Here is a 25,447-nt window from a genome sequence, read left to right as displayed (position 1 = left end):
ACGCGGTAATCCCTCAAGGCCTTACGCCATATAGCCCATTTCCGACCTTTATCTTGAGTAAGACGTCTTGGAACGTTCACATGCCTGGCGAACGTTGGGGTGATTAGCAGGAGCCAGTTTGTTTGTTATACACAAGTCCTTCTTGAATGTGAAGCGGCACACAGACTTAGAGCCCATCACTATAATTGCTTAGCCAGCGCTATTTTCGACTCCAGGCGTTTCTCTATGGATCAATCAACTACTGGCTTGTTTTCTCGGGGAACGGATAGACAGTCGAGGTGCAGCGGAGCATCAATATGAGCCCGCTGGCCCCAGACCCCAGACAACTTGCTAGCAAGTGATGCCCACATAAACAGAAAGAAGCAAGCAGGCAAATATATTAGAGGTATTTGACAGAGTTGAGCATCTTTACATTTCTGGGTCGAATTGGATAATGTACATCAAACGTGAGACGTGCTCGTAGCCTGGCTCCCCTCATGTGTGCCTCCGTGAGTCATGATCTCAACCAGTCTTGTTCTCCCGTTATCCGCCCACAGCAACATGCGTGGCCCATCCGAAGAAACTTGGGGACATCATCTTTCACGGGGATTTAATGCCTACACCAGTACCTTGGTCTTTGCAGCCTGGATGCTCAGGTGCTTCTTGTGCCAATCTTTTACCACAAGGAGGTGTTTGGCATCGGATTCTCGCGTCATAGATGCCAATATTGAGGCAACTGGACCGCCGCAGCTACAGCTAACGTTCGAATCTCGAATGGTATTGAGCTTGTGCTTTAGATCGGTCAAGTTTCCAGTGAATTCAGGAGACCCTTCCTTGTGATCGAAGAACTCGATGATGCCGAGTTCTTGGCTTCGCTGGAGGATATCGCCTAGAACAGCAGCGTCATTTATTGTTCCTGCTCTAAGGGTACATCTGTTTCGAACACAAAACGTCGATGCTCGTTCCTTTGCAAGTAGTTTTCGGATAGTGTCATGGCAGCTTTTGCGAACGACCGCGAGGACATCCTGACGATACTTTGTGATGTGTTCTTGAAATGTCAGACTCTTGCACGTTTCGAGGGACATATTTGATGATTACTTACCTAGAGTTCCATGCGAGCTAAAGCGACAAGTATCTTCCAGGAGAGTGCCATTTGGATAGACGAGGTCGTTGTTAAGGTTGGAGTTGTACCGCCAGGCGACAACCTTCGCTAGGGCCTCGAATATTACGCAGTGACCCATTTCCCATGCAATAAACATCATATTTGTGATGCTGAATCCCTTGGGTTCCCGTAAAATTTGAGGGGAAGAATAGGGAGCAAGCCACTTTGATGCCATGGGCCGCAAAGCTTGCGCCATATCGTATTTGTTGGTTAAGATGCAAAGCTGGTACAGATGAGACGCCGCCATTTTGGGTGTGGCCCGTTCGTAAACACTATGCACAATGTCCATGAGCAGTGCGAATGGGTGCACGTTATCTTCGGGCAGCCTGACCAGCCATTTTCCCTTTTCGGGCTTGGCTTCTGCGAACGTTTCGCTGAGCATTTTACGGAAGACTGCAGACGATCGACAAAGCGCTCGAGAGTCGACGCGCATTTCTTGAGACGAGGGGCCGACGATCAGATAAAGGTCTCCAGCCGGGTCAAACTCGATGGTCGCGCTTGTGGCAGCGGGCGTTGCAGTACCTGGAGGCGAGACAGATCGAGATGGCATCTTCTCAGAGCCAGGCGTCGACTTAGCCATGTCGGGTGGATGTTTGATACAGCGACTGCTATAGCACAGCCTCTTCTTTCTGGGTTGCTGAGAAGAGCCTCAGGGGTAACTAACGTGCAGCTTCGTGGAAGGAGAAAATTGTGATACAAAGGCTGAGATGCGGGAGGTGAAATGACCATGAATTTTTGGAAGCAGTTTTTTTTGGTTTGATACCACGAGAGATGGCAGAAAACTTCTGCCTGCCTGTGCAGCTGTATGACAACTGACAGCGGAAACAGTGATTCATAGACGGCATTGAACAAGATAATCAGCGGCAAGACAATTGACGCTGCAGATAGAAATAACCGCAAGTATGCACAGACTTTCAAGGTGACACAATGGTATTCCAACTCATAGAAGATTCCCATTAGTGCGAGGTCGTGGCTGGTGAAATGATGAGAGGGTTGCGGATGCGCAGACCATCTGACATGGGCCACACCTGTCAGAACACAGGCAAAGGCATTGGGTACTATTTTCCTACTATCTTTGAATGCGCTGAGGGAAGCACAATTAGATTTCTGTTTTTCTTCAGCTTGTTTGAGCTTTGGTAAACACGACGGTCTCGGCCGGTTTGCTTTTCGCACCCTGTCCCTCAGCATCTGCATCTCCGTAGGTATGTCCTGACTTTCATATTAGTTTAATTGCTGGTTACCCAACCACAAAAGGTTCCAGCCCTGTTGTTGCCTTACGCTACCTAGGCATAGTTCCTGTATCCATCCAAAACACCAACACACAGGACCCTCTTGACTGGGGAATGACGGTCGAACAAGAAGAGCCTCAAGCAACAAAAATCCAACATGAAGGCAAAAAGGAAGACATACAACAGCGAGGATTCCCCGGTCGTCACCGACCCGAGTACTAATTCGCCGCTTCTCAGCTTGACTAAGGGAGAGCGGACGGGATCCCGTATTTTCTAAGAGCTATGGTCGTATGTGCTAGATGACCCACCGAATTCGCCTTATGTGGGCCATCCTGACGCTCACGACTGGTCTAAGCGAGAAGTATTTGGTGGCCAATGCGCACTGGTAAGTAGAATGAAAAGATTCAAAGAGACGCAAAAACTTGGTGTAAATACTTATGGGCTATCTCAGGGTTGGCATCGTTGCGCAGGATGTGCTTTGGTTGAGCAATCATTGCGGAATACCTGCTCGGAGGCGCACATATTTCAAGCCCCAACCCATCTGCATATCTTGCCAGTTTGAAGGTTAGTCATCGACTGATTGTATTCGCCTGTGATAAACTATTGAGTATCGCTGTTCGCTAGATGTGACTGGAATCACTTATAATGTCTGCCTCCTCGTAGGAGGCAACATCGGAAAGGTGGAGGGCAGCAACCATCTTAATGCAGGGTAACACAGTCGCAACAAATTACTTAAATAGACATGATACTTTATTATTGTTTTATACCTTCATTATTTATCCATGTCGACTCTTCTTTCTTTGTATGTTTAGCTATGGCTTGGGGCTGGCTGGTTGCCTGCTCCTTCTCACCGTTAGGGCATCAAAACCCCTCACTTGACTGCGCCTGCGGTTTTCACTGCCTTCCTAATTCGGGCATCTCCCCCAAGCTCACTGGCCAGCAAGCGCAACCCCACCTTTGCTCACTTACACGGGCGTCCTTTCTCCTTTTCTCCCTCACGTCGTACCGTTCACGCTCTCTCCCACCTGATTTCTCACGCCCTGCCTTTGACATACTCGCTTTGTGAACGCACTTCTTGGCATCGCATACTACCCTCAACTTCACTCACCGACGCCATCACCATGACTACCCATTACTCCGAAAAGAAAGACCTTTTCCCTCTCGCTGGCGGCTGCGCCTGTGGCCTTATCCGCTACCAGCTCACCCTGCCACCCCTCATTGTGCATTCCTGCTACTGCACCGCGTGCCAGCGCCAGACCGGCTCTGCCTTCGCCCTCAACGCTGCCATCGAGACCTCGGCCCTCGGCCAGCTCCGGCCGACCGCTCCCTCCATCGCCGGCAGCCGTGCTGCCCCTGAACCCGTCCCGACCGGTCTCATCCCCGCTGTTGCGACCCTCACCGACGCCGTCCCCTCGACCCACAACAAGCCCGGCCCCAAACCCAAGTTCGTTTGCATCCCGACCGAGTCCGAGCTCGGACAGACCGTCGCGCACTGTCCGGCCTGTCATACCGGTCTGTGGTGCTACTACGCCGACGCAGGGCCGTACGTCGCCTATGTGCGTGTGGGCACCCTCGATAAGCCGTGGGAGGTTGCCCCCGACGTGCACATCTACACGCGCAGCCGCCAGCCCTTCCTCGCCGTCAATGATAGGAAGCCTCAGTTTGAGGAGTACTACCCCAGCCGAGATGCACTGCTGAGGGATGATGCCCGAGAGAGAATGGAGGCGTTGAAGCCAACTATTACTCAGTGGCGGGAAGAGCTCGAGGCTATCCTCAGTACTCGATAGTGCCTATGGAGGACTGTTTGACAAGGTTGTGCTTGGGTCTATGTTTTATTCTTTACTTTCCACGACACGAGGAAAGCAACTCAGTCATTATCGCATTCACTGAAGTAATTTATTTTATTCAGAAGGAATGTCTTCTGTATTCACCAAGGCCCATGCCCACTTCCAATCTAGTAGATATATACACAACGGACCACCGTTACAAACCAAACACCGATGTCGCATGCCATGCCGGCAATGTATTGACGTCCATCCACCACACCGGGGAATCCAAAGAAGCCCACCCTAAGCCGCCCGGATGACTAGACAACCATGAAAAAGGAAGGAAGAAAGAAAGCGCAAAACAAATGGCAGCCAAGTGATCCTTCTCAAACGCCGCTAATATCGCGCAAACAGAAAATATGTAAAACCAGGTGTCGAAAATCTCGAACACATGACCAAACCACGCCAAGTGATTCGTCAGATGATGGCATAATGCATGCAGGGGCGCGTGCCCCAAAATATCCATCAGATGCAAATGTATAGAGAGTAATAACTCATCCAGTGATGGTAAAATGATTGTTTTGTGCAGTAATAAAGCAAATGCTGCCAACGCCACCGGGTGATGTATGTTGTTTTGGCTGGGGAAATATGTATCCATGCGAGGATATATGACAAGTGTGAGTGAGACGTCTGATGCCTTGCGCTACGTTGGCGGCCCAGCAAGACTTTGCAGTTACTAGGCTCCGACCTTGCGGAATCCGTCAACTCCAAGTATTGGGATTTCCATATCACCAATGTCAACGACGCCCTCGTCAGTACGGCGCTCGACGAAGTTGTTGCATTCGAAAACAACTTGGCTCCACTCGGCGAGCGCTCGTCCGGCGTAGACGACGTTCCTTTTGTAAATGCCAGCAGGCTTGACGGGCTCAGTGATTCCGTCCTCGAATCGATCCGCGTTCCTGTTGGTCTGGCCAACTGGTGTGGACGGTGCAGGACTGCCCTTGCGAGCAGCTGAAATGGCCGTTCCGTCGCCTAGATCTGGCAACGAAATCTCGGATGTTCCACCTACCGAAATCAGGCTAAGGGAGAGGCGTCGGGGTTTTTCATCGACAGGAGAACTCAGGGGGCTCGCATTCCTGGCTCCATTGATCAGTCCACCTAGTTGCGGGCCGCCAGAGAACTTGCGCGTGGGGGAGGTAAAACCGCTGGAAGGCGATTGCGGGCTGTTGTTCGCAGGAGAGTGTACGAGTCGAGACTGGGCAGGTGCGGGTAGGCGAGGGCGTGTCAAGAATCGGTCACGGAAGGGTGCTGCTTGGTTCTGCCAGGCTAGGATGAACCTGAAGACGAACTTGGGTTCCTCGTAAATAGGGAGATCATCGTCAGAATCACGGGCCAGAGGGCCATGGAACGAGGGCGTCTTCGAAGGTGGAAGTGAAAGGGCCGATCTTGCCTCAGCCGTGTCACGGCGCGCAGCCTGGAGGTCGTCGTCCCCGCCATCAGAACTGTTGCTGCCCAGGGATAGAACCTTGCCCAGGAGTGACCACCGCTTCTTGGAGTCGTTCTTGGGGAGAGTAGTATCGTTCCCGACACTAGAAGCCATTTCACCTGTGGGCTTGAGCAGGGAATCAAATCCCATGAAAAGCCCAGGCTGAGGAGTGTTCACCTCCTGTCGGATAATCATGAACCGCTTGCCTGGGGCAGGCAGAACTGGCGCAGTCGAAGGAGGTGATCGTTGCTCTTGCTCGGCAGTATGCTTGAGATAGAGGTAATGAGCCCAGGTGGTCCTAAGTCTCTTCGTTACAAGAATGAAGATTTTGCTATAGTCCAAGTTAGCGTGCGCTCCTTCATTTGGGTCATTGGACCTGTCTTACGCGTCCACCTCGTCCTGCTTCCCATTGTCTCGGCACATTCTCCAGCAGATTAAGCGCTGGTAGTAGGCTCGGACCATGGGACACCAGTGGTTGAAGAAGTCGTTGAAGGTTTCCTCGGACAGAAGCCAATCCCGACACAGAGCCAACTTTCGCTGGGGGTTCTTTGCAATGGCATCCCAGATCCCGAAGATCAAGGACATCATCCGGACTTCTGACATAGTATTAAAGGAGCTCATAATCTTCTTGCACACGTCAAACCAGAACGGCCAGTCGATGTAGTTTGTCGTGGCATCCGTGTCTTCGTACTTGCTGTACAACACCAAAATCTCCTCCAAAAAGTCGCACAAGGTGAAGCATTCCGTGTGGTTGAATTGTGGCGTCTTGCGCGCGGATGCCTTCATCAGGAAAGCAAACGACTCTGCAAACGTATGGCGAGCCGCAGCCATATCACTGGTTTCATCGGAGAGTAAGTCCTTCAACAACACGACGAGTCTCTGATCAGACATTCCCTTCATCCCATTGCCCGAGGGAAGCGGCAATGTCATGGCAGCATCCGCGCCGTTCGTAGAGTCGACCTGGGCTGGGCTGCAGGCACCGTCCATGGTGATCTGGCGGTGGATAATGGTGTCCATGACGAAGAGGAGTTGTGCATGAACGAGTGCGAAAGCAGGAGACCTAGCCTTCTCAATCAACGGCAGACCAGACGGCATGAATTGCTCGGACAGAATGTGAAAGTACTTGGAGAAAATGAAAAAGATGTCAGTATCCCGACCCTTCCATCTTGCCACCCATGGACCGGTCCAGGGAATCCGGGACACAAGCATTGGCAGCTTGGGGACTTGTTTCAGGTTGTCCCACATGCCCTTGGGGGTCGTCCAGCCAAACATGTTGAGATTCGGGGGGAACAGTGCGACGATATCCTCACTCTCGCCCCTGTTCCTACACGGGAGTCCATATTCGTTTGCGACGCGTCGGATGAGTTCGGGGGACAGACCCCAGAGTCGAACCAAAATGTCTGCGACTCCAGGGGCAAAGAAGAAGGCGTAGGCGCAGGCCTTGCCGGCGAAGTTAACGAGGCCCGGCGGGGCATGTCGGAGAGACATCTTCTCAACCACGAAAGCCATTTGCCTGACCAGGTTGGTCACGAACATGGTTCTCACGTTATGCTCAGATGATTCTTCGAGGAATGCCGCCTGGCTGGAGGTCATCGAGGAGCCAGATGAGTCGGTGGCCGACCTGCCCCGTACCCGCTCGAATGGCGATCGACTGGAGAGCGGCTGGAAGTAAGATGTTGTCTGACGCCACTCCGGCCGCATCATCATCAACGTCACTGCCTCATACATGATCTGGCGGTCAACGCCCGGTAGCGGCTGAGGCGACTGGCCCTCGAGCATTTCCATCATGGCCGTCCACCACTTATTGAGGATAGTCGCTCTTCGGTCCACGTCCTCGGGATACAATCGCTTGATGGACTCGTGGTTCATGGTGTTGCGCAGAAATGGGAAGACCAACGACTGGACCACCACCATACGCTGCGCAGTCGTCTTGGCCAGGAACCCCTTGAACTCGACGTCGAGCGTCTTGAAAGTGGACCACAGGGTGTCGCGGGTCTGAGGGTGCGGCATCTCGATCGACGACTCATCGGTGAGGGTGGTGTTGATCTCGACGAGGGTTGACTGTGAATTTCGACCTTCTGTGCTGGTTGAGGCGGGTGGAGCGAGGCTAGTAGCTGAGGAAGCGCAGCTGTTGTCTGAACCGATGTTTGTGTTTGTGTTGAGCTTGCTGAGGGCCGTTGGCTTCTGTTTCTTCTTGGAAAAGTAGCTGCTCGCGCGAAACGCCTTTGAGGCTGGTTTGAGCGAATCAGTCGACTGGTTCTTGTCCACCTGATCAACGGTCAGGCCAGGGCGTTTGCGGGTCTTGGAGAGCTTCAGCGAGGTGATGCTGTCTGAACGCCCCCGACCCGTGACATCCTCGTTGGCTGCGTCAGATTTTTCCATCGGGGAGGGCGATCGAGACGACCTCCAGGATCGTTTGGCGAAGCTCGCGAATGATCCTGTCGACGAGCTCTTTTCCAGAGCCTTGGAGTCGTCTTTGCCGGACGATCCGCCACCAAATCTCATGTCGGCGGCTGAGGTCGTGGGACGGGTAGGTGGCTCATCCTGAGAATCTCCGTTGGTGAGCGAGTTGGGGAGCCATCGGGGGCGCTCGACCAGGGAGCCCGTCCTGGATCGTGCAGGTTTTGTCTTGGACTTTGGCTTGGTATTGGTTGGGGGTGTCTCGTCGGGAACCACCTCTTCCGTGCGGACGATCGGGGCCGGCAGGTTCGGGGCGGCCTTGTTTCCGGCGAGGAAGACGGAGGTGTCGAGCGAAAAGTCGGAGTTGAAAGAAGGCACGTCGAAGTCTGGGAGGCTCGGGAGGGAGGAAAGGGACTGGCCCAGAGGGCGCTGGTTCTGGTTCAAGGAAAAGGTCGGGGCGGGTCTGTCGAGGCCAGGCAAGGAGAGCAGGTCCGGAGTAGAGTGCGAGCGAGGGAAAGCGGTCGAGGATTCCACGGCCGGAGCCATAATCATGGTAGAAGCTCCCATCTCATACACTAAATGGAGGGTGAGTGGGATCAAGGAGCCTTCCGCGCGAGAGCTGTGAGGGACGCTCCTTTGAGGCTGCTTCTTTGTGGTGGTCGTCTTCTGTGCTTGCTTCTCGGGGGGCCCTCCTGGTGGTTGGGGAAAGCCGGCCGTGTCACAGAAGCAAAGGCGCTATTAGATCAACATCACTCCGACGCTCTCTGACCGGCAGAGGGATGGGGACAGCAAGGCTTAGGTCGTAGTCAGGAGGTGAATTGGAGGGTTTCGGATGAGAGAAGTTGGCTTGAACCGACCTGGCGGACGAGGACGAGATTGATCCCAGGCGCTGCGAGAAGTCGATTTGGCGCTGGTACCTGGCGCTGGCGCTGGTGCTGGTGCTGGCACGACCTCACCTCCACTGCGTCCACTGCGTCCACTCCACACTCGAGATCGCCACGGCCTGGCCGGGGGGGGCTGAGTGTGATGGACAGGGGGGCCAGGGGTTGTGAAGTTGTGAAAGTATTGGGACAGCGAGCAGGCTAGGCGACGCGCACTAGCCCGGAGAGGCAGTGTCGAGTGTCAATGTCGACAGGGCAAAATTGGAGGAGAGGAAGCCAACACGCGCTGGACGGAGCCGCGGGTTTCTGCACAAAGAGAGCGGGTGGCCGCCAACGCCGACCTAAAAACTGACGACACGGCTGGCGCCCAGGGAAATGAAGACGTCGACCTTCTCGGCAAGGCGTGGAGTCAGAGCGCGCGCGTGGTTCTATCGGTTTACGGGGAACAGAAGAAAAAGAGAAGCACGAGACGCCGCAGCTGGCGTCGAAAAGTAACTGATCTGGCTCGGGCTGCGCATGCCGTGCTTTAGCTTCCAGGTTTGTAGGCACCGATACGCCGTGTGCGCGCCGCTGTTGTTGCGTTTCGGACCTCTGACTACACCACGACTCAGCCACGCCTGGAGGATTCGCCCTGACCAAGCAAATCCGCATCGCCGTAGAGAGTTCAAGTAAAAGGGGGCCCAGACCAGGCAATGCCCAGCAGAGGCAACGAAGGGCAAGGCAATGCAAATGCAAGGCAAAAGGCAAAGCAACGCGATGGAAGGCAACGCACGTCACGATCAACAGGACCGACGAACGTGACGAACGTGCTATACTAGGTAGCACATAACTTAGGTCCCGGGATATACCCAGACATTCATTGCAGTCGGACCCGGAGCGCTCGTACTCCCGAGCGTACTTCGTACAATATGATGCACAGTGATATCTGAAGCACCGCAGCGGGGAATAATCCATCCATTCCCAGTCCTCATTCATCTCACAGGGCGACGGCAGAGAACCAAGGTTGCCCCAGCTCGTCCAACCTAATTACAGCCGCACCCCCCTCTCCCTGCGTCTCCCTGCCGCTCCTTGCCTCTGCTGCTGCTTCTCCTCACTTTCTCTATTCTCCCGACATTGGCTGGCTTGATTGGCCTCACGGGCGTCGTCGTTGCCGTCCATTGACTCTCCCTGCAGCTGCTGCAACTGTCTCGGGACTACAGTGGCGACCAAGAAAAAAATCCCCAGCCTCTGCCCTCAGCCTCCGGAGCCAGCAGCGCAATGTGTCTTGTAACATCCCCTAGAGCCTCTGTGAAATGCAATTTTCCCGCATTTCCAACCTTTTTAGGTTTTCGCATCTCGATATTAGACAATCTCAAGAACTGGAGAAACCATCAATATACTAATACCGCGTCATGGCGTACATACGTTGTCTGATGATCCGTGGGGGATGAGATGGTACATTCCCTTCCCCTGGCTGTTAGCGCCCCAAGGCTGCACCCACCGCCAAAGTTGCTTGGCTCGATGGAGGTACCAATCCCTTGCTGGGTTGGCTTTTTGGCTTCGAACTGGTCGAACTGGTCCCGTCTGCGCTGGCCTGGCCGTTGGTCGCTGGTAGCCACAGCACTAGTCGGCTGGTAGCTGGCCCGCTGGAAGGCTGGCGAGTGGCCAGCAGTAGGGGGCATGGGTCTTGTCGTCCACCACCGCCAGCACCACCATCCATCCCGAATCATCCGCAGCGAGAAAGGCTGGTCTGGTTCTAGGCGGCCTCGCTTCAGCACTCAAGGCCCGCCCTAACCACGGACGGTGGAGACATGCAGCTGGGGCGATTAGACGATTTGGCGATTTGGCAAAGAGGGGCCGGCGAGCTGACAGCCAGGCGCCACGGGCTCAATTCTGGCCGCCTCTAATTACATACTGCCCACGGCGGTAGAGTTGTCCGGGATGGCGGAGTCCGGCTGTCGAGATGGAGGGACGGGCAGGCCGCTCGCCGCTCGCCTCTCGCAGGATACCCCGGCCCAGCTGTTCATGTGCTATTCCACACCGCAGAGTAATTACACGGCTGGCGCTGATGGCAAGTGTTGCGATTCGTCCGTTGGGGAACTCCCTTTACAGAGCCGCCATCACAAATGAGCAGGCCCAGCGCCTGTCCATCGGCTGTCTACCCGTACTTTCTCAGGCCTATCTGCGTCCAATGGCCCAGTAATCTCATCCCATCTTCCCGTTCGATATTTGTTCCCGAAGCCCGAGTGACAGACGCCCTTTCACTTCCGGATCAGTTACCTGAGGGAAGAGCATAAGACCAGTGGCTGGTCACTGCATCTGGCGCACTGCTGCATATGCGGCTGCACCACACAGCCAGCTCATTTCATTACGGTCCCCCACCCACCCAACACCCAGGTACCGCTCTGTAGGCACCTTGGTGTTAATCAGGAGGTTGAGAATCCGAGGTTGGACTCGAGAATATTGCCCAATTTGGCTTAAATCACTCGCTCTTCTTTGCTTTAAGACAGACATGGCAAAGCTGCGGAGCACAGTGGGATGAGACATGACGGCATATCTAATTTCACCACACAAATCCTCCAGTGGTCTGATGTCCATTCCTAAACCCCGTCCTGTGTGTCTCTCTTTGCATGACGAAGGTCGCACAAAAGTGACCCAGTTCCGCGGCTGGTAATGGGCGCTTGTCCATGTGATGATGTAACCGACCAAAGCAAAGTGCATCGTGCAACCGCAGCTGGGTGCAGCTAGCCATTGGCCAATTCTCCCGGGAAGAACCTCGCAGAGAAGATCCTTCCGATATCGTGCATCTCATGTTATTTTTTCTGCAACTTACAACAGAGTCCGCGTCTGCCTCCGCGTCTGCTTCCGCGTATACTACGCATGCTTGTCGCTCGTTACGGCTCCCGCCAAGCGTCCACCGTACAGTGATGAGGGGCCTCAGTACATGCCTGGTCTCAGCTCGGTGAGGGTCTGCATTATTAGCCCCCTGATTGACGGTCGGGGCGGCCAGGAGGACGAGGGGTCGGCCAGCCCTTAATGAGCCGTGAAGCCGTGAAGCCGCATCGCCGTCGACAGACCAGCCAGCAAACCTGCATTGCCTGATCTGGCCCAACACGCACCAAAGCCTGCCAAGTGTTAATGGGGGGGGAAACTACATCTTAGCTCACGATGGCGGCACCCTTGCCCCTCAGGTACATACGTGTTCAATGTTCTAGCTCATCCTCATCCCTTGCTCGGCTGAGGGCCCGGCTGTGGCCCCTGGTGCAGTTCCAGACTGATGGGGCCGCCGAGGCGCATGCACATACCGTTCTGCGGTCCTGATCCGCGATCAGTGATCCGACGCCGTTCCACCGCCAATTCTTTCTCTCCGCATAGTCTCGCACATGTCCCAAGGAGCGGGCGTTCCCTTCCCCTCCAAGTGTCCATGTGCGGGAGCTGGTGTTTCGCCAGGCTTGGTGGGCGCCAGCTAGCGTTCGTCTGTCTCGACCTGAGACGGAAAGCTGCATCATCCTTTGATGGAGGGGAGCCACTCCCACTCAGCCGGCCTTCTAGAAGACCCGGTGCTGAGGGGAACGGACCAAGCCAGCTGAAGCCTCGACAAGCGTAGTGAGGCAATTGGACGATTCAGCTGGTGCGACCCAGGTTCACGGCCAAGCACAACACACCAGGAGTCCAGGGCCAGCCAAGGTAGACCGACAACCAAGGTGCTTGCAGTTGGCCTACCGTAACCAGCCCATGCGTGGGGAGACGTCAAAACGACAACGCCATCACCGCAAAAATTTGCGTCTCCGCCATGCGGCGAACGGAGGCACCGACATGGTGCGACAACTCTTATTATGATCAATCACGGATGAACTTTAGTTTGCATGTCATGTCACCCTAACTCCATGCACCAGTGTCTGTCGGATTCTACGACATAGGTGTTTGGTAAATAGTAGGGTGTTTCAATCTTGGCACGTTGATATTTCCTTCAGCAACTAGGGCACGGAGAGAACCCGTTGCTGTACACACATATGCCTTTTGTACATGCACGACATAGTTTCACGGTGAACTTACCCTTGCCGAGCAGCGAGGCCGGAATCATGCCATCGGCTGCTGCTGATCGTCGATCCCGAGTCCATGTTCCATCCAGAGATGCGGACTGCAGAGATGACTGCACAAGACACGAGTTCCGCGGCCAGCGATCACTGGGACCAGGGAATGCGTGTCACCCTTGAGGATGAAGTGTTGGTGAGACACGTCAGCTTTCCAACAAGCGACAGCTTGGTATTCGAGTCTGATACTGCTCAGATGATTCTGGCTTTCAGATGATCCAGGTTTTGGAAGAGAAGAAATTTTCATCGCGACGGTGGGCCAAGGATATGGTCAACGGTGCTTATGTAATCGATTGTGTCCTTACGAGCCTTAGTGGATGCACATTATCAACCTGTGCATTTTATGCATTTACTTTGTGCACGTTGAGTGCATGGTTTTTGACATCTGACTCTGAGGATGGATATTCCAAAATCTTGAGTTTCTGAATCTATCACTGTTAGTCTTGTCGATATTTACTCCCAACCCTGTGCTCTCAATGGATGTGTTTTGTTGTTGTTAACAAAACACTCATTTTTGACTGTTTGTTACTCACCTCCTCAGCCAGAGTCAGGTGAAAAGTAACCTTAGCTAAAACCATCTCATAGCTACAGGATAAACAGACCAAAATTTCAACTACCTAAAGATCATAATAAAAACACTGACCTCACTTGCCTGGAAAGCACACAATAAGACACATGTTTTGGTATTTTGTTGGTCCGTAGCAGTCGAAGGAATGCACTTGGAAGATACAGGGTAGGATCAACGCACCCAGGTACCAAGCCGGGTCAAAGTGCCGTCCAATTAGCCAACTGCATAGAATGACGTCACAGTGGAATCGCCTATCAGTCAACTCTGCCAAAGAACCCCTGGACCAAGACTCTTAAGTGAACTGCTTTTACCGATTGAATCTCATTAGATCGGTGAGACGGGGCTCCTTCAGGCCGGCGTCCAGGAGGCTTCAAACCGGGTTGCCGGCGCCGCATTTAACCCCAAGAAGAGGGTCTGAGGGGCCGATGTGCACGACCACTGAGAACAAACCGGGCGGAGGACATTGACACGGCTGTCGTGTGTTTTCCCCTTCTCTAGCACAAGCGTTGGCAAGATTAGCAACACCATATCTAAGCGAGCGGTTTGACACACGAGACCCTCTAATCCTTGCCGGATAGGAAAGTATTGCTGAAGATCTTGGGTACTGAATGTGAACTAAGATTGGGACGGCGTTGGATGCCTCTGGCGTTTCCTACGGAGCTGATTTATTGAGAAAAACCCCATTCAGGATTGTCCCTCACAGCCGTACACAGTACGAAAGAGTGGTCCGCACAAAGCAATCATGGATGCAAATATTTGCTGCCATCTGTTGTGGTAGCGTTTCGTCTCGCGCTACCCTGTCTTGAAGGCACGGACCCATATTCGTACTGCGACTGGTGAAGAGAGAAGAGAAACACATGGCATCATCTTATCAAGACTTCGGCATTTCCCGTGTAGCTGCCAGAGGGAACGACGAGCTGTGAACGAGACGCCGTCAGCTGATGGAACGATGATATGGTCAGCCGGGCGTCCTGGAGCGCTCATGGACATGCAGGCACACACACAAGCTGCGCGACCAGCGAGCAGGAAGCTGATATGGAGAGGCGTGCTGCTAGCTGTCTCGGTCAGCCAATGGGAAGCTGGATAATTTCCAAGGGCACCATCACCACCTCAGCTATTGTCTTGATCCTGCGCCTTGGCCTCGTGGCCAGCGATTGCACAGGTGGCCGAGTCTGGAGGCCGCCTTGGCGGAGATGGATCGTAACAACGGAAACTTCGGATAGATTTATCAAATGAACTTTCGTTTTGATAGTGCCCAATTGGGCTGGGATGGGTTGCCCAGCAATTAACCATAAGCAGATCCAAACAAGGGTCCGTCCGTCCGTCTGCCAGGATCTTCAGAGGGAGGCAGCCAAACGGCCAGGAAAACACAGATGCGGTGGGCTGTAAGTACGGTGCATATACGGACACCCTTTGTTGATTTGTTTTATCCCATTCGGACATACTACGTAGTAGTTGCAGTTCCTCTCGCTAGTGTCATAGCCCATACCGTAGCGGATTTCGTGGTGGATGTGTGATTCTGCTGGTCCTCGAGATCCCTGTCTGGCACCGAAATCTGGATCTTGGCCTCGAGGCTCGACCCCCCTTAGCAGCTGCGTCATCTGTCCATTGTTGGTGTCGCTTTTACCAAGCGTGTTGCTGCTTTGCTTTTCGTTTCTAGACACCTTCACATCGTCTTTGCCACTCCCCTCCTCTCCCTTGCCTTAGGTCCCTCCCTGCAGTGCAAGCCACAGCTTTTGCGTCTCAGTGCAGTTTTTCGAACCGCCCTCCAGCTATTTGGCCGCCTGCACAGACAGCGTAGTGCGTCGTCGTGACGTTTCGCGCCTCGCTCAAGCAAGACATTTCATCTGCAAATTCGGCCCGCCACGACGACAACCCACAACCAACGCTGACGCCTGTCGTTCATCTGCCGTCTCCCGATTCTCCTGCAGCTCCCGAATTGGCCAACGGGCTGCGACATGTCGACGTACGATGGCGAGCGGCCTCTGACCGCCGACGAGCGCAACCCGTATGCGTCGGCCAGCCGCTGGCGGCACCAAGAGTCGTCGGCCTTTGCGAACCACGCTGCAGCGCGAAGCCCTGTGCAGCACCATGGCAGCACAGGCGATCTCGCCGACTTTCTGAACTCGTCACGCATTGAGGGCCCCGATAGCGATTCTCGAAGCGCCCACAGCGTGGGAAGACATGTGCCCCTCACTGTTGCTGCCAGCGCCTTGAGCCCCCTCGGCGCAAATCTCGATGACACCGTGAATGAATCGCAGGAGTTCGAGGCGCCAGACGGCAAGGAAATTGTTTGCGGACCTCTGCTAAACTACCGTCGCATGGACAAGGGCCGCTGGTTTGGAAGCGTCTTGGTCGTTGTTCGAGGTGGTGGCAAGACGCCGCTGCACCAGCCCTTCTTGACGTTGCGACCAGCTTCGCGCGCACACCAACTCGAGCATACGGCGCAAGACAATGCCAATGGCACCGACTTATCGAACGGAGAAGCCGAGGGAACCCGAGTTGAGTCGCATTGCCTCTACTCGGACCCGCGAAACACCTTCTGGGCGTTCGATATCGAGGTGCCGATCGAAGCTACCGAGACCAGCTACGAATATGAAATCCCGGAAATGCGATTTTCTAGCGAGCACAAGCCCCGAACGAACGCCTTCTTCGTCCCTGCCGCCACCGAGTCTATGCGCATGATGTTCCACTCGTGCAACGGCTTCAGCGTCGGCACCGACGAGGAGGCCTGGAGCGGCCCAGCTCTGTGGAATGATGTCGTACGAAAACATAGATCGGTTCCCTTCCATGTTATGCTAGGAGGAGGAGATCAAATCTACAATGACGGTAGGCGAAATCGAATAAAGTCATGACTTCCTTGTTGCTAACGTATAAAGGTATCCGCGTCGATGGCCCGCTTCGCCCGTGGACCAACATCAACAATCCCAAGAAGCGCAGGGATTATCCCTTCTCCGAGAAGCTCCGTTCAGAGTGCGACGACTACTACCTCAAGAACTACATCCGCTGGTACAACACGGCGCCGTTTGCGACCGTCAATGGGCAGATTCCTCAGGTCAACATCTGGGATGATCATGACGTAAGTTTGGGAAGTGGAAGCCAGACAGCGGCCTATTGACAAGTGCCTAGATTATTGACGGCTTTGGATCCTACACGGATCACTTCATGCGTTGCGACGTTTTCCGAGGGATCGGTGGCACTGCGCACAAGTATTATATGCTTTTCCAGCATCATATGCCGCCGCCGCCATCCACTTACACAACAGGTGGGATAAAAGGTTCCCTCACGAGAACGAAAGCTGATTGTCTGTAGACTATGCCGCGGTAGCAGAAGCAACAGGAAGGGTCGATCCGAACCAACTCATCGATACATATGTGGCGCCCCAAAAGACTGAACCTCAGTATATTCTTGGCACCAAACCCGGACCGTATGTGGCGGAACACTCGCACAATCTTTATGCTCGACTCGGCGCACGAATTGCACTCCTTGGGATCGACGCGAGAACTGAGGTAGGCCTCGTATCCTGAAACTCATCATTCCGAAGCTAACAAGGCGCACAGCGAACGCGACATCAGGTCAACTATCCAGAGACATACGACGTCATCTTTGACAGATTGCGATTTGAGTTGCAAGCGGCGGCAAATTCGGGGCAGCCCATCAAGCACTTGATCCTGTTGCTTGGAATTCCTATCGCGTACCCTGTATGACACGATTGTTGACTCGCATGGTATAGAGGCTAACAGAGTTGTAGCGATTGACGTGGCTGGAGAACATCTTCCGAAGCCCCTTGATGGGTCCCGTGAAGCTTCTGAACCGTCGATTCGGTGTCGGTGGTGGTCTTTTCAACCAGTTTGACGGTAGTATCGATCTTCTGGACGACCTGGACGATCACTACACCGCCAAGACTCACAAAAAGGAACGACACGATTTGATGGTGGCGCTTCAGGACGTGTCTGCCGAATTTTCCGTGCGAGTGACGATCCTAGGAGGCGATGTGCATCTGGCGGCATTGGGACGTTTCTACTCCAAGCCGGACCTAGAAATTCCATCAGAGGAGGACCATCGCTACATGGTCAACGTCGTCTCGTCGGCAATTGTTAACAAGCCCCCTCCACAAGCAGTTGCGAACCTGCTTGCCCGCCGGAATAAGATTCACCACCTGAACCATAAGACGGATGAGACAATGCTGGATCTCTTCAACAAGGATCCGGGCGAGTCAACCAAGACGGCCAGCCATAACAACTGCACGATGCCGAGCCGCAACTTTGCATCTATTACAGAGAACTCGCCCAACAACGTGGGCACACACACCAACGGAAACGTGGCTGGTCCCGATGGGAGTGAGGTCGAAGGCGACGCGCCATCGTTCTTGGGCAAGGACGGCCACAGCTTTTTGCACCAGGGTGAGACGGGATCCGGAACAAACCACAAGGCGGCATCGCGGGAGACCCACGGAGCGGGCAACGACGGGACGCTGGACGTGTGCATCAACGTGGAGATTGACCAACACGACCCAGATGGCCGGACCGAGATGTACGGAATGACTGTGCCGCTGCTGGACTATGTGAAGAGAGACGAGCCCGAGACGCCTCCGGCAACGGCCGTACCACAGTAGCTGTGGGGTGCCTGAGTTCGGTTGTGGTGATTTTGGGAGATGATTAAGGAGACGTTGTCTTGTCTTATCTATGTAATAACGGCCGCAACCGGGAATGGGAATGGAGGTGGTGCAATACGGGCGGATGATGTGGGTCGGGATGAAGAGTCCGATGATGGTTGACACAGGGCTTGGAATAAGCCTGGATGAGCCGAAGGTGGAGACGACCAGCACCAGAGCCGCAGTGTATTGACAATGGCATTAGCGGTGGTTACCCAGTGGAGAAGGAGCTATTACGATAGAGCTCTTCTCACCTCATGTTTATGCACTGTATAGATAGTACACCGTATATAGTTCAGATGTTGTGGATTGTGATACCTTGGAGGATTTCGAGACAGACTGGGGGATAAGAGAGACTCTCACGTGGATATTCTGGAGAAGGAAGCCAGTGTTGATTGGTGGCCGAGTCTTTTGTTATAGTAAATCATACCCTCTTGACTGCATATCTGTCTAGGAAGTTGACCATGACAGCCCAGTGACTCGACAGCATGGATCGTGGGGTTGATGACCAGCCATCCCATGCAAGCGAGAGCACATGACCGGCTGCATATCGACGGCCCCATGTCTCGTCGGCAAAGCGCGGTCTCTGCTCTCGTCGGCGCTATCATCACCAAACCGCCCACCACATGGCCAACGGCATGGGCGCCGGGTGCGGCTCTCCGCGGGAGAAGAAAATCGACGGCCCCCCAATCGCCGGTTTCGGCGGGGCCGGGGAGTGGAGAGGGGAAGCCATTGGCCAATCGCCGCGCACGAACGCCCTGCTTGGACCGGCGGCGCGCGTCTGCTGGCAGCTGGCAGCTGGCAAGCCACTGGTCTCGAGGTTCGGTAGCGGTTGGCAGAGGGTCTTCAGCGTCTCAGAGGCTGCGATACAGGCGCTATTAGCTATGCCGCCGCTCAGGAACAGTGCGACGTCATGCGGTCGGGCGCCCCACGGCCCCTCTTCCTCTCCATCTCTGTCCACTGCGCCGGCGGCCTTTCTGCCAGTGCTGTACACTTAGGCCGCGATAAGCCGAGTGCAGCGCGACGCAGTGGGCGAAGGTGCAAGACACAGGCGGCGAAACAAGGGAAGCTCGAGTTGGTGGGAGGCTGACACGAATGAAAACGTCTGGAAGGTAAAAGAGAACCTTCTCTCGGCGGCTGTCTCAAATCCCCGATTTTATTCCTTTTTATACAGCTCCCCCCCGCGTCCCGCTCCTCACTCTGCCTCCAGCTTCGTTTGCCTCTTGTGATATCCGATACCCACGACGTCCGTCCCTTCGTCGACGATAACGCACCTCGCGACAATGCCTTCCATGCTTCTCAACCGGGCGGGTGCCCATGGCCTGCGCTCCGCGGTGCGGGTGCAGCAGATGAGGGGTGCTGCCACGCTCGCCGCCTTCCGGACGCCCAAGGTCTTCAATGAGCCCAACGTATGTCGTATTCTTTTGTGCCTGCGAGAATGGCCGAGGACTTGGAAAGATAAGAAAGCTGACGTAGCAATTCACAGCACCACTTTGCCAAGAACAGCGAACAGCGCGCTGGCCTGACTGCCGCCGTTGAGAAGCTCCAGAAGCAGCTCCCTCTCGAGGTCCCTGTTGTTGTTGGTGGCAAGGAGGTACGTTGCCAGCTCCCTTAAGATGCCAGCTGTGTAAAAGACAATGGGCGTCGTGACAATGGATTGAAAGTGAAGACTGACGGAAACACCACAGATCAAGATCTCGGCCCTCTCCAAGCAGGTCAACCCCGCCGACCACGCTACCACCGTCGCCTCCTACCACACGGCCACGCCCGCCGATGTCTCCAAGGCCATCGACGCCGCCCTCGCGGCCAAGCCCGCCTGGGAGGCACTCCCCTTCGCCGACCGCGCCGCCGTCTTCCTCAAGGCCGCCGACCTCATCTCCACCAAGTACCGCTACGATATCATGGCCGCCACCATGCTCGGCCAGGGCAAGAACGCCTGGCAAGCTGAGATCGACTCGGCTGCCGAGCTGGCCGACTTCTTCCGCTTCAATGTCCACTACGCGGAGCAGCTGTACAACACCCAGCCCGAGCACCACAGCCCCGGCGTCTGGAACCGCCTCGAGTACCGCGCCCTCGAGGGCTTCGTCTACGCCGTGAGCCCCTTCAACTTCACTGCCATTGCCGGTAACCTGCCCGGAGCCCCCGCCCTGCTGGGCAACGTTGTTGTCTGGAAGCCCAGCGACTTCTCCATCGCCTCCAACTGGCTCGTCTACCAGATCCTCCTCGAGGCCGGTCTGCCCAAGGACGTCATCCAGTTCGTGCCTGGCAACCCTGTCGAGATCACCAAGGTCGCCCTTGAGCACAAGGAGTTTGCCGCCCTCCACTACACTGGTAGCACCGCCATATTCCGCAAGCTGTACGGCGCCATCGGCCAGGGTATCGCCGAGGGCCGCTACCGGTCCTACCCTCGCGTCGTCGGCGAGACTGGCGGCAAGAACTTCCATTTGGTCCACCCCTCGGCCAACATTGACAACGCTGTCAAGCAGACTGTCCGCGGTGCCTTTGAGTACCAGGGCCAGAAGTGCAGTGCCACCTCGCGCCTGTATGTGCCCAAGTCTAAGTGGCCCGAGTTCAAGGAGCAGCTCGCCGCTGAGGTCGAGAAGCTCACCGTCGGCGAGCCGACCGAGTACGGTAACTTCATGGGTCCCGTGATCCACGAGGCGTCATTCAAGAAACTCTCTGGCGCCATCGACGAGGCCAAGACCGACAAGGAGCTGGAGCTGGTTACCGGTGGCAAGTACGACTCTTCCAAGGGATACTTCGTGCACCCTACCATCTATGCCACCACCAACCCCAACCACAAGTTCCTGTCGACCGAGTTCTTCGGCCCCATCTTGACCACCTACGTGTACGACGATGCGGCTCCCGATGCCTTCGGCGCCGCTTGCAAGCTGGTTGAGTCTACCTCCGAGTACGGCTTGACCGGTGCCGTCTTCGCCGCCGACCGAGAGGCTGTCCGATTTGCTGAGGAGCACCTTCGCAACGCCGCAGGCAACTTCTACGTCAACTGCAAGAGCACTGGCGCCGTGGTGGGCCAGCAGGCCTTTGGTGGCTCGCGAGCCAGCGGCACTAACGACAAGGCTGGCAGCCAGAACCTGCTGACCCGATTCGTCAACGCCCGGTCGATCAAGGAGGAGTTTATGCCTACGACCCAGGTCACCTACCCCAGCAATGAGGTCTAGGCAATATGTACCTGAAACGGATCAAGATTGAAGATGAGTGCGAGGGTACAACGTGCTAGAAGCAGTTGACGTTTGATATTTGGTTGATGTTGAGGAGTTTACGGGAACCACCGGATATGAATTTGATGTACATCATGCGCGAGCATAAAAGCGCATAAAAAGATGCTCGGACTGCGTTGTACCGCGGTTTGGCTAGGGGCACTGAGTCGCGAGAGGAGCGATATAAATTGAGCCGTGGAGAACTAGGGGCGAGAGTCTAGTTGATATCCAGGCAGGGGATGATTATTAGTGCAATATTTATGAATATACGTAAATCACGTTAAGACTTGACATTTTGGACATTGACTAGCATCTTCTGATTCTATTATGAAGGTCGAAATATATTCACCATATGCAAGTTCTCCGAATGAACGAAGAGATATTTACTCATGGGGGAGGTGCTTATACTGTGAGACCTTAATGGTTCCTGAACCCTCGAGTTTTGCGCGTTGTATCCCTGCATTGTCTGCTGATAATGAGGCAATCAAAACACCCGCAATAATGTTTTGAATAATATCAAGTGCATAATCCATCGTACCATAGTATTTATGAATATGATCCATCATATCTGATTTGTTATGTTTATGAACGTTTAGGGCTTGATACTCGGCAGCGTAGAACTGTTGAGCCAAGCATCACCCATCACGGTGGTGCATATTCCAGAGTCATGTGTACTTTGCGTACAAGCAGGAATACTCTAACATGTCTCTCAAACATTGAGAATAAATGACCTCTATTTCAGATACAGATTTCCCCATCACATTCTGTCTGCGAATGTATTCGTCGCCCTACGAAATTGGCTGCTTACCGGCTACCCGGCACAGGCCCCGCCAGCCCTGCGACGCCGCTAGCCCGGAATGAGGAGAATCTTACAGCACTGAAGCCAACCACGTCATCGCCGCATCCTCCTCGAATGGGTTGCCTCTTTGACTCTCTATCTCGTCTTCAATCTCGCACTTCTCGCTGCATCGTGTGATTCCGCAGAGAGTCGCGGCCGAGGTATTTCGCCATGCCTAACACGGGCAAACCCAGCAAAGATTGCCATCTCTGTCGGTCGCGGCGTGTCAAGGTTAGTAACGCCGGCTTTTAACCACTCCACACTCTCTCTTATCCACTCCTGTCCCAAGACGCGGTCTAAGACGTTCCGCTTTCACCATCTAACGCATGCCTCAGTGCGATCTTGCCAGACCGGCCTGTCAAAGATGTATCAAGTACGGGGCGGAATGCCCTGGCTATCGTACCGAACAGGAACTCGTCTTCCGCAATGCAAACCCCAACAACGTCAAGAAGCGCAAGCAGCGAACCCAACAGGGACCTCGACAAGGATCCGAGGCAGCTTTTTCGTCTCGAACCTCGCCATCGACGACCACCACAGACTATTCAACCCCATCTACATTCTTGGATGATGGCTTTGAAGAGCTCCTCATCCAATCAACTCCTCAAGATCTAGTTCCCTTCAACTCAACCCCTGCACTGCCCAAGTCGCTCAATGAGCACTGGACGGCTCACTCAGTGCCTATCCTTCTTAATGTCTACTCTACCCTGGATTTTCTTCATAATATCTACAAAGAGCACACCGAGAATGGCCCGCTCCAGTGGGCTGCTCACCTTTTCTCTCGGACATACGTCACCAATGTCCAGCACTCAACAGCCATGTACAAGAGCTCAGTTAGTGAGACCGACCGGGAACTAGGCACATACCTTGGCAAGACCTTGAGCTCTGTCAATCTAGCATTGAAAACCCCTGGCGGGGCGATGAGGGACGATGTTCTTGCAACAGTTTGGATTCTGTCCAACTACGAGGTGGGTGACATGCTAGTCGATGTTGTACACACGACTGACCTAGCAATAGCTCCTAATGGGCTCGATTAACCGCACAGAACCCATGAGCCCATGGCATCTCCACACTCGTGGCCTCTATAGTATTCTCAAAGCGAGAGGGTCGGAATGGCTGCGCAGCCCGAATGGGCGGGCAGGTTTCTGGCCCTCATACAACATGGTGGTGGGTTTCACATCGTGATTCATTTTGGACCACTACCTGACATGATGTAGCAAGTTCAATGCCTCCTTACAAATATCGACTGCCCTCCGGAGTCGGAAGAATGGTTTCGCGTGATCAGGGAAGTCATGGGTCCCGGAGAGGCCATCGGACTTCAAGTGTGCGGCTTTATCACCAAGGTCTGCCACGTCCAGGCTCGAATTCTCAGCATCCTCCTTAGCCGAGACTTCGCTGCTGCCTCGGCAGAGTATCACAGCTTGGTCGGGGGCATGGCTGAAGCTGAAGAGGCCGTGGCGGCCTTTTTCAAAACCCACCCTGGCACTGGCGACTTCGATCCATACATGCGCAATATGTATTGTTCGACATGCGTCAAAGGCTATCATCTTCTGATGGCATACACGAACTTCTTGACTCACCATGTTGCGTCTCCAATCCCCCTCAGCGTTCTCAAAGCTCTGCGTATACGATGCATACAGCTAGTGCGTAAATACGCACAGGAGATCGTGGACAGCATGCCTCGCACTCTCAACCAAGAGGCTTTCCGGAAAAACCCCTCGCCGCGGACATTGTTTGACGCCATGAAGCTGATATGGCCCCTCACGTCGGTGTACGTTATCCCCTCAACACTCCCAGAGCAGTCGGATGTGGCAGAGAAGTCGTTGCGCTTTATTGGGCGTGAGCTTGGGGTCAGACAGGCCCTCAGGGCGTACCCTGGGCCTAGTTTATTCCCACTCGAAGCCCAGGAGCCGTTGGATTTAGTAAAGGACGAAAGTTATGAACATATCCCCAGTGTGTAAGAATTGTTGGCAAGGAAACCGTGGCTAGGATATCCCGGTAAGAATTTTCGGTCAAGGTGGAAGTCGTCTTGTTCCGTATCAACGACCATGTTAAGTCTGAGGAAGTAATATACCACAATGGTATCATACGAGCAAAGTGAAGTCATTTACCACGATGATCTGTTCGCGCTTCTGGGAACACTTGATGATTCAAACTGCATGACAAACTCCCGGAGCAAACTATGAGTATTGGAGTTGACAATCGGCATGACCGTGTGATGAAATGGGAGGCCCCAATACGGTGGCAAAGATACGATAACCCACATCACCAAGCACAGCCGAACATCTCTTAGCCCGGGAGTAGACTCATCCGGAGCCCTAAAATAGGGGTCCAGATGGTTTAGCTGCACTGGATACGAGTGATCGCCGCTCAGATTGTGGCGGACTGGAGATTCTTAGACTGTGGCGGTGCGCTGGCCTGGCGGGGGATCCCTCAGCTTCAATTACTCAATTAGAATACGCAGTGGGCGACAGTAAAGGAGTGCAACGTTCCACAGATGCCAGGAAGATCGACAGCTTAGTCTTCATCCGGCGAGTGGCGGCAGTGGAGGAGTCGGTGGCCGAGTTGTTTTTGGACAGAAACTCGTGTTTGGTGCGGATCGGTCCCTGAGACAGAGATGCCCTAAGACAGATGGTCGATGGGGCTTGAGATATTACGAGGATGGCTTCGGTAGTGTTGAAAGCGGCCCTTGAATATCTGGAGCCATCATGGTGACATTTCAATCGTGTTTGGCTTGTCGTTCAATTCGCACTGTTCGTAGCAGTAATGTCAGTGATAACGCACAGTGCGCATGTGAATTGCCAAGTTCTGACGTCAACATTTTCTCTAAGCCTTTTCCCATTGACCAACAATGTCGAACCAGACCGAAACCAGGACTCCGCCAAATAACCAACGGCATCCATCATCTCGATCGTGGCTTTGCACCCTGGTCGCTGACCCCTATCAACCAATATCTCCGCCCCCGGATTATAGCACTCCGTCAGCAAGGCTCAGACCACGATGCGGTGCGCCCACTGCCCAACATCGCCCGGAGTCGATCTAAGGTGAGGTCATCGCCACACGGGGCCGCCCAATCACCTCAACCCCGCCGCCGGGGTCTTGGATGGATGCGGTAGGGACCGGCATGGACCGACATGGACCATCATGGGCCGATGCAACCTACTCTGGACGTTACAGGATTTAGGGTTGCCAT

The 25,447-nt window shown here is 54.3% G+C and overlaps 8 protein-coding genes across 8 annotated transcripts; 4 read left to right on the top strand and 4 right to left on the bottom strand.

The window, feature by feature from the left end:
* Positions 1 to 387: 387 nt before the first annotated feature.
* BGZ61DRAFT_582185 (uncharacterized protein) lies at positions 388 to 1,838 on the bottom strand. The gene is made up of 2 exons (XM_046256278.1): positions 1,082 to 1,838; positions 388 to 1,027 (listed from the first exon to the last, which is right to left on the bottom strand). Exons 1-2 carry the CDS (start codon positions 1,719 to 1,721, stop codon positions 597 to 599), a joined length of 1,071 nt encoding a protein of 356 aa, XP_046111704.1. The 5' UTR covers positions 1,722 to 1,838; the 3' UTR covers positions 388 to 596.
* A 1,539-nt stretch (positions 1,839 to 3,377) lies between these two features.
* BGZ61DRAFT_437275 (Mss4-like protein) lies at positions 3,378 to 4,266 on the top strand. Its single transcript, XM_046244094.1, has one exon. The coding sequence runs from the start codon at positions 3,492 to 3,494 to the stop codon at positions 4,155 to 4,157; it is 666 nt and encodes a 221-aa protein (XP_046111703.1). The 5' UTR covers positions 3,378 to 3,491; the 3' UTR covers positions 4,158 to 4,266.
* Positions 4,256 to 4,917, bottom strand: BGZ61DRAFT_5191 (uncharacterized protein). The gene has a single exon (XM_046252383.1). The coding sequence runs from the start codon at positions 4,792 to 4,794 to the stop codon at positions 4,354 to 4,356; it is 441 nt and encodes a 146-aa protein (XP_046111702.1). The 5' UTR covers positions 4,795 to 4,917; the 3' UTR covers positions 4,256 to 4,353.
* BGZ61DRAFT_336778 (uncharacterized protein) lies at positions 4,873 to 8,574 on the bottom strand (the record flags this gene model as incomplete). The annotated part of the gene is made up of 2 exons (XM_046238992.1): positions 4,873 to 5,953; positions 6,008 to 8,574. The coding sequence occupies 2 exons, from the start codon at positions 8,572 to 8,574 to the stop codon at positions 4,873 to 4,875; spliced, it is 3,648 nt and encodes a 1,215-aa protein (XP_046111701.1).
* A 486-nt stretch (positions 8,575 to 9,060) lies between these two features.
* On the bottom strand, positions 9,061 to 9,816 carry BGZ61DRAFT_437273 (uncharacterized protein). The gene has a single exon (XM_046244093.1). The coding sequence runs from the start codon at positions 9,552 to 9,554 to the stop codon at positions 9,105 to 9,107; it is 450 nt and encodes a 149-aa protein (XP_046111700.1). The 5' UTR covers positions 9,555 to 9,816; the 3' UTR covers positions 9,061 to 9,104.
* Positions 9,817 to 15,203: 5,387 nt separating this feature from the next.
* On the top strand, positions 15,204 to 18,640 carry BGZ61DRAFT_437268 (uncharacterized protein). The gene is made up of 6 exons (XM_046244092.1): positions 15,204 to 16,373; positions 16,424 to 16,623; positions 16,674 to 16,809; positions 16,857 to 17,053; positions 17,105 to 17,245; positions 17,296 to 18,640. The coding sequence occupies exons 1-6, from the start codon at positions 15,503 to 15,505 to the stop codon at positions 18,157 to 18,159; spliced, it is 2,409 nt and encodes an 802-aa protein (XP_046111699.1). The 5' UTR covers positions 15,204 to 15,502; the 3' UTR covers positions 18,160 to 18,640.
* Positions 18,641 to 19,103: 463 nt separating this feature from the next.
* Positions 19,104 to 21,710, top strand: BGZ61DRAFT_437265 (Aldehyde/histidinol dehydrogenase). Its single transcript, XM_046244091.1, has 3 exons — positions 19,104 to 19,607; positions 19,685 to 19,792; positions 19,887 to 21,710. Exons 1-3 carry the CDS (start codon positions 19,482 to 19,484, stop codon positions 21,378 to 21,380), a joined length of 1,728 nt encoding a protein of 575 aa, XP_046111698.1. The 5' UTR covers positions 19,104 to 19,481; the 3' UTR covers positions 21,381 to 21,710.
* A 650-nt stretch (positions 21,711 to 22,360) lies between these two features.
* BGZ61DRAFT_437263 (uncharacterized protein) lies at positions 22,361 to 24,357 on the top strand. Its single transcript, XM_046244090.1, has 4 exons — positions 22,361 to 22,488; positions 22,593 to 23,222; positions 23,272 to 23,421; positions 23,472 to 24,357. The coding sequence occupies exons 1-4, from the start codon at positions 22,429 to 22,431 to the stop codon at positions 24,213 to 24,215; spliced, it is 1,584 nt and encodes a 527-aa protein (XP_046111697.1). The 5' UTR covers positions 22,361 to 22,428; the 3' UTR covers positions 24,216 to 24,357.
* The last annotated feature ends 1,090 nt before the right edge of the window (positions 24,358 to 25,447 follow it).

This window comes from Ilyonectria robusta, assembly GCF_021365365.1.
Source record: "Ilyonectria robusta strain PMI_751 chromosome Unknown BGZ61scaffold_1, whole genome shotgun sequence".
Taxonomy (NCBI): Eukaryota; Fungi; Ascomycota; class Sordariomycetes; order Hypocreales; family Nectriaceae; genus Ilyonectria; species Ilyonectria robusta.
The sequence above is the reverse complement of the archived record's forward strand: the minus strand, read 5'-3'. Positions and strand labels throughout refer to the sequence as shown.

Excerpts from the sequence above, each read along its gene's own strand:
- BGZ61DRAFT_582185 (XM_046256278.1), bottom strand. The coding sequence starts at position 1,721 with ATGGCTAAGTCGACGCCTGGCTCTGAGAAGATGCCATCTCGATCTGTC. Across the intron at positions 1,028-1,081 it reads TAGCTCGCATGGAACTCTAG|AACACATCACAAAGTATCGT; the intron begins GTAAGTAATCAT and ends TGACATTTCAAG.
- BGZ61DRAFT_437275 (XM_046244094.1), top strand. The coding sequence starts at position 3,492 with ATGACTACCCATTACTCCGAAAAGAAAGACCTTTTCCCTCTCGCTGGC.
- BGZ61DRAFT_5191 (XM_046252383.1), bottom strand. The coding sequence starts at position 4,794 with ATGGATACATATTTCCCCAGCCAAAACAACATACATCACCCGGTGGCG.
- BGZ61DRAFT_437273 (XM_046244093.1), bottom strand. The coding sequence starts at position 9,554 with ATGCGGATTTGCTTGGTCAGGGCGAATCCTCCAGGCGTGGCTGAGTCG.
- BGZ61DRAFT_437268 (XM_046244092.1), top strand. The coding sequence starts at position 15,503 with ATGTCGACGTACGATGGCGAGCGGCCTCTGACCGCCGACGAGCGCAAC. Across the intron at positions 16,810-16,856 it reads GCCATCCACTTACACAACAG|ACTATGCCGCGGTAGCAGAA; the intron begins GTGGGATAAAAG and ends GATTGTCTGTAG. Across the intron at positions 17,246-17,295 it reads GAATTCCTATCGCGTACCCT|CGATTGACGTGGCTGGAGAA; the intron begins GTATGACACGAT and ends ACAGAGTTGTAG.
- BGZ61DRAFT_437265 (XM_046244091.1), top strand. The coding sequence starts at position 19,482 with ATGCCTTCCATGCTTCTCAACCGGGCGGGTGCCCATGGCCTGCGCTCC. Across the intron at positions 19,608-19,684 it reads AGGTCTTCAATGAGCCCAAC|CACCACTTTGCCAAGAACAG; the intron begins GTATGTCGTATT and ends AGCAATTCACAG. Across the intron at positions 19,793-19,886 it reads TTGTTGTTGGTGGCAAGGAG|ATCAAGATCTCGGCCCTCTC; the intron begins GTACGTTGCCAG and ends GAAACACCACAG.
- BGZ61DRAFT_437263 (XM_046244090.1), top strand. The coding sequence starts at position 22,429 with ATGCCTAACACGGGCAAACCCAGCAAAGATTGCCATCTCTGTCGGTCG. Across the intron at positions 22,489-22,592 it reads GTCGGTCGCGGCGTGTCAAG|TGCGATCTTGCCAGACCGGC; the intron begins GTTAGTAACGCC and ends CGCATGCCTCAG. Across the intron at positions 23,223-23,271 it reads GGATTCTGTCCAACTACGAG|CTCCTAATGGGCTCGATTAA; the intron begins GTGGGTGACATG and ends ACCTAGCAATAG.